The sequence below is a fragment of the Alligator mississippiensis genome, chromosome 3 (genome assembly GCF_030867095.1).
Source record: "Alligator mississippiensis isolate rAllMis1 chromosome 3, rAllMis1, whole genome shotgun sequence".
NCBI classification, from domain to species: Eukaryota; Metazoa; Chordata; order Crocodylia; family Alligatoridae; genus Alligator; species Alligator mississippiensis.
The window spans coordinates 81,153,043-81,163,251 of record NC_081826.1 but is presented as its reverse complement, the minus strand read 5'-3'; the positions used below and the strand labels follow the sequence as shown (position 1 = coordinate 81,163,251).

At 38.7% G+C, this 10,209-nt stretch overlaps 1 protein-coding gene across 8 annotated transcripts in view; it reads right to left on the bottom strand.

Annotated features, from left to right (window-relative positions):
• Positions 1–3,009: 3,009 nt before the first annotated feature.
• TRAPPC8 (trafficking protein particle complex subunit 8) overlaps positions 3,010–10,209 on the bottom strand; it is a 103,400-nt gene continuing 96,200 nt past the window's right edge. For all 8 annotated transcript variants that reach the window (XM_019498544.2, XM_014606847.3, XM_019498541.2 and 5 more), the window contains 3 exons: positions 7,393–7,538; positions 5,486–5,575; positions 3,010–4,066 (listed from right to left, as the gene is read on the bottom strand). In XM_019498544.2, coding sequence (XP_019354089.1) covers positions 3,832–4,066; positions 5,486–5,575; positions 7,393–7,538 — 471 coding nt within the window. In that variant the 3' untranslated portion in view covers positions 3,010–3,831. The remainder of the gene's footprint in view (positions 4,067–5,485; positions 5,576–7,392; positions 7,539–10,209) is intronic.

The window sequence follows — 10,209 nt, the reverse complement described above, 5'->3', positions numbered from 1 at the left end:
ATTATTAACTATATTAATGTGCAGTGCATCCTGCCATGTACACCCTGCCCCAGTTTTGTTTTTCTGGTATGCCAGAACTCCAGCACCTTAGAAAGTAGACTTTGAGCTTTTTTCAGCACTCCAGCCAAAAACATTGCCTACTCCTGCACCAGGGTTATCGTTGGATGTAGCGGGCAAAAGCTCAACAGCATGAACTTAATTTTTTTAGTTTCCACACAGCGCACTCAGGTGCAAAGTGAGTATTTTTCAATGTTCTTCCCTTTTACTTTCTTCCAATACTTACCCTCTTCCCTCTAGTGGTTATTACTTGGGTGTATGCCAAACAACCTTGCAGGTTAGATCTCTCCACAATAGGGAAAACATGCTCCAGTGAACATTCAAAGTCACGTTAGTGATGCAGGAGTTCCCAAGGAACAGAGTACACCCCAAATACAGTTGAGTTTAGACATCAGCAGGCAAATGCTATTCTGCAAGTAGCACAGCTACACGCGTACCAATTTTCATCCCTGCAGAAGGGCCTGTTCTTCATAGTGAAAAAGAGATTAGACAAAGTCCAGCAACACTATTCAAAGAAGTGCTTTTGTCAGCACCTACCTGCCTACACATTAGATCTTGGAAAGCTTCAAATGGTCATAGAAAAATCTAATGATTATTTTCCTTCCCACAAGGATGTTGTAGCAAATTCTCCATTTAAAAATCACACAACCTTAGCATTTAAAAAAAATTATTGGAAAGCTGCATCTCTTCAGTTCAGAACAGCAGTCTGGAAATTCAACAGGAATAAAGTCTCACCACAAATATGAAGAAGCTTATTTGTGGATAAATTTCAATTAAAATTACACCATTTGAGTTTTAATTGTTATACCTCTTGGACATTCACAGCATAACTGATTTTTATATAGTCAAACATACAGGGCTCTCATACTTTTAGAATTCTAAATATTAGTTTTGAACTAAGAAAAATAAACTCACTATCCACTATTTTAATTAATCCCCCTCTTAAAGATATTTAATGCAACACAAGAAGTTCCTTTGTATGGCAGTTCTCATACTGCTGTGCTTAGCAAAGATAGATCAGCATATTTATTTAGCTGCATTCCTCCTCTAGTTATGTATGTCTAATTTATTTGTAGGACTAGAACTAAATATCACTGGACCTCACACATCCATCAGGTACACCAGTAAGGTGCTTGCCATTTAACCAAAAGGAAACTAACTCCTTTATCTCCAGATATATACCAAAGATATGGAAATATCCATCTTTAAGTGCAATATAGCAGTGACTTCAAGTCTTATTTACACTAGATAATCGGGTACACTAGCCACCATTTATATTCTTACCACACCACTAACTCCCTGCATCCCCACATACAAACTTCTGCGCTCTTGTGGGAATAATTACCTAGGGCAGGGGTGCCAAAGATATAGCCTGCAGGCTGGATCCATCCTGTGAAGTTGTCATCTGGCCCATGAGGCTGGCCCTGCACGGGTCCACATGTGGCACCCACTCTTTCTAGTCTGGAAAGCAAACCACATGCATTGCTCATCCTGGCTGGTCCCAGGTAGGCAGTACATGTAGCAGGAGTCCTGAAGCAGGCACCATATGCAGTACAGTCTCAGGCCAGAGGGGGTGGCTGAATTTAGCATGCAGGGGTCAGGGGCAGGATATGAAGTAGATTCGGCGGGGGGGGAAAAACGAGGGTGGCAGGGAGAGGCTGATGCTCCACATGCCAAATCCAGCACCTCCTCTGGCTGGTCAGGAACTGACGTGCACAGCATCCACCCTTCACCACTTGGAGCTGGTGCCACATGTGGTTCATGTCTCAGACTGGCTGGAGCAAGCACCACAGGCTCTGGATTGGAGCCTCTCCCCACAACATGCCAGATCCAATTGACTGGTTCTGTACAGGGCCCGGTAAGTTTTACACCCCTGACCACAGTAACCGATGCTTAGTCTAATTTCCAGCTGTTCCATATAGGTGCTATTTTAGTAAATCCACAGGTTTTCCACAATTTTAACTGCATACACTGCTTATCTGAAAGGGTTTCTGCACCCATCAGGCCAAGGGTCAAGTTTACTATAAGTTTCTCTTACACAATAGTCAGGCAGCCACAAACTGATTTAATTAAAAGCAAGATTTCAGAGCTGCTTCTGAGGAAGCCCTTGAAGAATCCTGTGTGAACCAGTTCAAGTCTGATTTCTGTGCACATACTTGGGATAAGAAAGTATCAGTTGTAAATGAATCCCTGTCTCCTGGATAGCATCAAGGCAACTGGCTAGTAAAATCATAAAAATCATTCCCCAGTCTGCTTTTGGGCATGCAATTATTTTGTCCCAAGTGCAGGATGTTAGAATTGTCCCTGTTGAATTTCAGCTGGTTGACTGTGGACCATTTCTCCAGGCCATTTTGGATCCTAGCATTAGCCTCCAGAGTGTCTACAGCTCCACCCAGCTTGGTATTGTTTGTGAAATTTGCAGAGTATGCACTCAGTTCCCTCATCCAAATCATTACTGACCAGGTTTCCCAACTCCACCTTCACTGAGCTTAGCATGTGACTTCTTAAAGCTAGTTGCCTGGACCAAGTCTTCTACCTTCATAATGGTTACCACTCTTAACTGTGATGGCACATGTCCTGGCTTTTTTGTAACTTAGCTGCATCAACCTCAACTCAGCTCCACAACCCCTTGACTTGCATACAGCTGCTTGAACCATTGTTCCTAAATAAAGGTAACAATCCCCAACACTTGCAAGCTGTTTGAGCCTTCCCACATAGCTGGATTCCACTGTGCCAAATCCAGTGTCATGGCAAGTAATCAAAAGTAGCAGTGTTGCATGTGCACAAAGGGCAGAACACTACACTTGAACAAGGCTGCATTGCACATATATTTACTTCCATACTTGCAGATTCAGTTTCTGACTGTTTAAGTGTCTAACGGAGACAGCCGCAGTTCATAGGCTACTGCTGAAGGCAAAATAGGCAAGAACAAATCTATACAATAGAAGTCTGTACAGTGAATATGGTGTATGTTTTATTCTATTTACAGTACATTTGTTATAAATATAATACATTTCTTGAAAAGCTTAATTGAGAAGATTTTTTTAAAACAGATCAACTCAGTTGTTATAGTTACATAATAAAGTGAATGACAATTTAAATGACAAAAATCTCATGATGGTGAAATAGTGCATTTTGTACTGAGATGAATGAGAAAAATGCTCAAACTTGTTTCAAATTATTTTAGAAAATTTTTAAAGTGAGAGTCATCTGAAAGCCATGAAGGGCCAACTTGCTATCAGAACATGAAGGTTCCGTAAGAGTCCCAAACTGAAAATAAAAGAAGGAACAGTGTATTTTTATTGTAACACCCTATTGAACTTCACAGTAAGGTTGAAGTGTATGGTAACTAATGGCTTAAGACAGGAGATACTCAATGAAGGTTTCTCCTGGAACTGTCCCCTAATACAGCCACAAATATTAAAACACACCATGCTGGAATTCGTAACAGCAGTCAAACTGCATTTTTCACAGGGCCTAGGATACGCAAATATGTTCAAAATCCAGGTTATGAAGATTATTTTAATTCTGCATGTGAGTATTTTAGTTACCAGAGAAAAATACATTAAAAAGAAGATATGTATTCTCAGTTCAACGTGCCTTGCATTAAGAAACGGACAAGTCTGAATATTTTGCTATTTTTTCCTAAACAATCTTTCATAAGAGGTTAGATGTTGGGGTGCAAGTTCCAAAAACTGCAGCAAATGTCATCTGGCAAAATAAGAAAAAAAAATCCATTTATTTTGGTTTTTAGTGTGATCTTTCATGAAGTGGTCAAATATTATTGATGATGATCAGTGCTGGCATGGAGTTCTGTTGACTTGTTTCAAACAAAGTAACCTGGTCCGCTAGCTTGGCAAATACTCTTGGGGTTCCAAGATTATAGACTCCAGTATGAACAAAGCATGCTTTCAACTGCAAGCTATAGACCTCCTGGCTTTTCAGCTGAAGTTTGTACTGTGTTTGCCCAAGCCAAGTAAAAGATCCATGGACTTCTAGTGCTTCTGGACTGAAGGAAAAAAAAAAAAAGGATTACACTTCTGTTTTGCACATCCTCTTATGCTTAACTGTCTACCAAATTTGTATTCATTTCAAGGCCCATCCAAAGAAAAAGTTAGTTTATGCAGCATAGGAAAAGTCAGCATTTGTATTCTTTAAAGCAGGGGTTGCCAACCTGCGACACATCACAAATACCACAGGTAGCCTCAGAGTGGTGCACAGCAGATTAGGGAGGCGGCAGGCAGTACCAAACAGGGTCAGGAGCAGAAAACAGTAGCGGATCAGAGAGTAGCACCTGAGAGGGCATTCAAGGCATGCTTTGCATAAAGGTTGACCCCCACAGCTTTAGACAGACATACTAGTACAGTCTCCCCAAAAGCATTAGCTAAAACAAACATGCATGCTATTGCTGGGGTTTACTTTTTGAAAAATTACTGGAAGATTAAGACAATTCTTAAAAATGAGCTTTGGTTTATAAAAGCTGTTTAGATCAGGGGCTGGCAACTTATGGCCCAGCAAGTGATTCCATCTAGCCTGTGGAACTGGGATGTTGGTGGCAATCTGACAGCGTGTGCGTGTGTTGGGGGGAGGGGGGGGTTGCTGCAAGGGAGGCAATGAACGGACAGGTAGCAAGCAACAGCCCACCTTGGACCAAGCTAACTTATTTCAGAAGCCTGTCACTGCTAAAAGGGTGCCAATTTCTGGCTTAAATACTGTTCAACTGGGGCATCTGGATGAATATTTTCCCTATTACCGTTTCCATTTGTCTTCTATATTAGAAATCTAGTACTTAATGTATGTCTGGGAAAATATGCTGGACCAAAAACTTGCTAAAGCTATCCCAATTACTGCTCTTCAGTCTGTTCCTGAGAAAGCATCTAAGAAAGCTTACTTTGGACTGTTGCTAAATCAACTCTCTAGCTACTTAATTACTTTGAGAAGATAAGATTTTCTGAAAATAATCAGGCACTTCTTTCAACATTCTCATTTTTCAACCAATTGTAGAGATGTTTGAATACTTTTGCCCAAGAGTTATGCATAGAATTAAAAGCCTCTAATAATGGATAGTGCAATATGTGCTTTTTGCCCCTTTCATACAACTTCTACAACCAGCTCAGAAGTGTCTCTTCCCAAAGTTACTGGTATTTGGTTATGAATAATTAACTGTTATACGTCTAAGAAAAAAAGGCTTGCTTCTATGGATACGTTTATGAAAACTGTTAAACAGCTTTTAATCACAAATTGGCTTGATCCTGTTCCCAATGAAGACCTTTTCTGGACTTCAATAGGAACAGTGAAGCTACCGAAAGTCTTATTACAAGGTGTTCAATAAATCTAAATATACACTTGAGAATGAAAAAAAAGCAATTCCCAAAACCTGACGAAGTATCCATAAATCTCACCCAATTAATATTCAAAAGATCACTACCTTGTTGTTTTATGCCGTAAATCTATTATTACATCAACATCAGCCTGAGAACAGTTGGAAAGTAGTAGTGTGACGGGTACCAAACAAAGACTGCAAAAGAAAAGTCCTTCCATTAATATCCAAGATTTACAGTTAAAGTGCCCAGAAGTACATTTCTTCTATTTAAAAAGGATTACAATCTTGTAAATAATGAAACTGAATGATCTATTGTATGATTAGTCTAATATCAGCTGTTGATTACTACCATTCGTTAAAAAAAGTTTAAGATAAAAATGTTGAGGACTGAAAAAGGAAATTCATTATTCATTTTAGGGACTAAAAGCTGTGCTATCAACTAAAAAAGTTGAGTTATTGAACCTATATCCACTGTACAATTGCGAACTGTATTGTAAAACTGCTTTCATTTTATAAAACAGCTTAAACATTTAAGTACAGCAAGCAGCATTACATTTTTAGAATGAGATGCACCATTTGGCTCGATGTGATTTAAAATTTTGAACTGCTATTTATATACCTTCACATGTTTGTTTCATTCTTATATCCCCTTTTACATTCCACTGTCTACTACACGTATTACAGTATGAGACTCAGTGGTTTCAGTTTCTACCATTCCAGAAGAAAAATAACCAGTTTACAATGAGGCAGAAATCACTCCCAGGGTTGCAGGCAGGGGGCTTTGTCCTGCTGGTCCAGCCCCCCCGGGAATGAGAGGACTGGAACAGCCCAAGCTTTCCCCAGAATGGGATCACCCTGGTCTCGAGAAGGTGCAAGGAACAGAGAGGAGGTGGTTGCAGACTGAACATCTATACTGATCCGTCTCCCAGAATCATTTCTAGCAATGGCAATTTTCCACCGCTAAAACTGAAAATCTGTATGCAGCCTTAGTACAGCTGTGCAATGTCCAATAAAAGTTGGACCTGAAACTTTATACAGACCTGATTTCTTGTCAATTTAATTTTTTTTTAGCATTTTGTATTTAATGTTCTGAAGAATTCTGCCCAAATAGATCTAATTGGTGCTAGTGCGGTTTATTTAGAAAACTGCATAAAAACATTATCTTAATGAAAATGTGTATGAACTAAAGTTTACTATTTGGGAGCATGCCAGATGAACTGATGCACCTGTTTTATCTGGCAAACTTGTAAAAAAATAACCCGTTCATGCACAACTAGGATAAAGGGGCACCTATGCCCAATGTCACTCTGACGTGTACCAATTAAATCAGAACAGATTCGATTAACTGAGTCTGCTGGAGCGTGCCAATTAGCAAACTCTAGCAGCCTTGGCATAACATGTATTCAGAACCCCGCACTTCAAAATGGCAGTATGGGCGTTTTAACTAAAGTTTATTGAACAAGCTTTAGTTAAAATACCCCTTCTGCCATACTGAAGCACAGGACGCTGGATACCAAGAGCCGCTCTAATTAAAGCATCCCCACCCCGAAGCACATGTAAAGACACCCTGAAAGTTCTCTCAACTGAACAGTCATTTTCCAGAACAATGTTCACTTTTGCCTTGGCTCTTAATGGCCATTTAATCTCAAACTGTGCAGGCAAATAACAGATTTCTTCATGGTTCCTTTCACTGTCTACTTAATGAGTCTAACTTAAATGTTCCAATTAAGAAGTTTCATTTCAAGTCAGTCTACAGTGCAACGTTCATTTTCTGCATCCAATTCTCCACAATTGTTCAGTGCTACTGTTCTGCAGTTTTACCTATACCATTATTTATTTTTGATTGAGTGTTTCTTCCCCTCAAAAACAATTCCCCATTCACAGCAGTTTTATTTTCATTTCATCGCTTCATACAGCATAATTTTAAAAAGGATTAGTATTAAATAATCTGAATCAACCAACCTTTTTTTTTTAAAGGAGCCAGACATTTCTAAAGCAACCTTTAAACTAACCTTTTTTGATGAAATGAGTGATTAAAGGACTCTGGATAACGAAGACTTGTTTTGATAAGATTTGAAAGCTGCTCTGGTGTTGGTCTCGTAGGTGCTGGAGTGTTTTCAGGTCGAAAAAACTTTAAGAGAACCATTTCGGGTTGCTCCTGAGGGGAGAAAAAGGGAAAAGAAAGAAAAAATCCAGCCAGAAATGCTATTAAACATGTATACTGCACTGTATAAAACAAGGGATTCAACAACAAAAAGTTAAAAGTTAATAATTTGTTTAGGAACTCTACTCAGAGAGAGTTTTAGCAATCCTCACAGGAGTTGATTAAATTATTAACTTCATAACCCTAATGCAGGCAAGAGCATGGGACAATTCCACCTGCTGACAGTGCCAGCAGCAGAAGCATCTCGATCCAGTCTGGTGCACCACCTCCAGTGCCAGACTGATCTGTCTCATGCACCTATTTCCAGGAGGTGCACATGGAGCTGGACTAGAAAATGCTGCAACATGCTTTAGGCTCATGAGATAACCTTAATGTAGGCAGGCATGCATGCACATGCTGCAGCCCTTCTTGGTTTGGCTATGCACAAGGTATGCAGAACATTCATTTGGTGATGGTGGTAGCAATGGTAGCAGCAGCAGCATCCCTGCTGAGAAGCAATAAAGTAAACCAGGGTACTGCCAAATTCAGAAAAACTTAGAGGTGTGCCAAACCATGACTAAAGATGCTAAGAACCACTGTGCCAGACAGGATTAAAAAGAATAAGATTAGGAGAAATCAGAAATAATGATAAATTACTTCCATTCAGTAAGCTTATTTCTCCGTGAAGCCATTTATTTTCCTTTAAAATTTTCCACCTATAAATATTTTGCCCTAATATATTAGTTAGTTTATAATGGTAAATAAACTTTTAATGGTATTAGTTACAAATACCATTTATTCCTTCTTCTAAACATCTCAAAAATCAAAGTGTCAAGCAAACACTTCTAGGGGAAACGGAACGTTCTATAATACTACTGTGCACTTCATTTCATTGAAAGAGCAGCTTTAAATAAAGATAAATTGAAGGCACAGACACAGAACTTTCAAAAATTCAACTGAACAGTCTCAGTCCAACATTAGGTAGAAGACGGGTAGGCTCCAATTGTAAGGAAGTTTAAAAATGAACCTATTTTACTGGAGTAACAGCATCATAAGGCAACTCTCCAGAAGTACCATTAATTACTATACTACATGCAACAAAAACCACCACCTCAAGATACTGTCCTGAAGTGTGTAAAATTTCTCTCCCCAAATATTTTCACTACTTATGAATACAGGTTTGGCACAAAAAGGTATGCATTTCAACCTATTAAGGGCCATTCTTTTAGCTGAGGGACTAATTAAATAGAAAATCAGTTCCATGATATGAAGACTGCTCATGAATCAAAACATTTGGAATTAATATTATTTCAAGTAAAATGTGCAGATAGCGATATAGATATATATATATAATAGCATTAAGGAGTAATTACAAGTTACAGAAGAGTGTGATTGAGTTTTAGTCCAGGCAAAGAGAACAGATGTACTCACAATTTACAAGAAATTTATGCAGAGAAGTGCATGGCCTACCACAAAGACCACCGTGTCTTCCTGTAACACTCTGCCTTGTTCACTACAACCTAACTCAATCCTGTCACTTATGCACAGAAACAACACGCAAGGTAGGTTTAAGGTGAGGGGAAGGGATCTGGAAGGGGAAACAGAACTTAGGCCGAGGCAAAAAGGGGCCAGGATATTATTCACTATAATTATAGTTGCTGAAAAAACTTGTCTGCATCTCATGCATTGCTCTTTTTAAGTTCACAGACGTACATTATTTCCAACAATCCATGTGTCCAGGATTTAACCAGTTAGGTTCTCAAACCTATCCAGTTTTGTGCCAATACGATTTTGTACACCAATGCTTATGGCTACCACTGTTACATGTACACAAAGAATAAATCTCCACATCCAGGGGTTTATTTTAGCATTAAAAAAATCATAAAAGCATGATATATTGATTTTATGTAGTCTGTTCCGTTATCAACAATAAAGGTCCCCTAACAGGAATTTTCTAGTTTCCCTGGTTACTTCTGATATTTTTGTCCTGCCTCTGAAGTTTAATGGACACTTAAAAATATGATGCATGATAATCAGAATACAAAAAATAAAAAGTTACTTGTTTCCTTCATGCCATGTAGCTCAAGATGATTCGAGTCAGTTTTACTTTAAAGAAGTCATCTTTAAATAAGAAGTCGCCCATGTTTCACTAGTAGTTTATTTTCATGGGACATAATGACTTCAGTTACTTCTCACTAGAACAACATGGGGATATTTTCATTCATCTGATTTTAGTCCCATGATAGTACTCACAGTATTCACAGAAGTAGTTTGTTCTAAGAGAACTGGGCATTTATACCTCAGAAGTAGAGTATTTTTGCTTTTTTTCCTTTAACCTAAACTTAAGTTACTTAAAAAAATAAAATCAGTGTTAAAAGTAGGTAAGAATTATAGTTAAATGTAAGCCACGTTAAAATAATTGTCTGAATATCCAATGTTCCACAACCATTCACACTCATGTTTATTTAGTTATGGTCTACCAGTTATTAAAGTGGAAGAGAGACATTAATGAGACCTCATTTAGATCTGGTATGTGAACCTGATTTATAACCAAGTCTGCTTAGAACAGGGGTGGACAAAAATGTGGCCTGCGGGCCGGATGCAGCCTGCCAGGCCATTCTATCCAGCCTTTGGAGCCCCTAAAAATTTTAGAAAATTAACATTTATATGCCCATGGCAGCCTGTC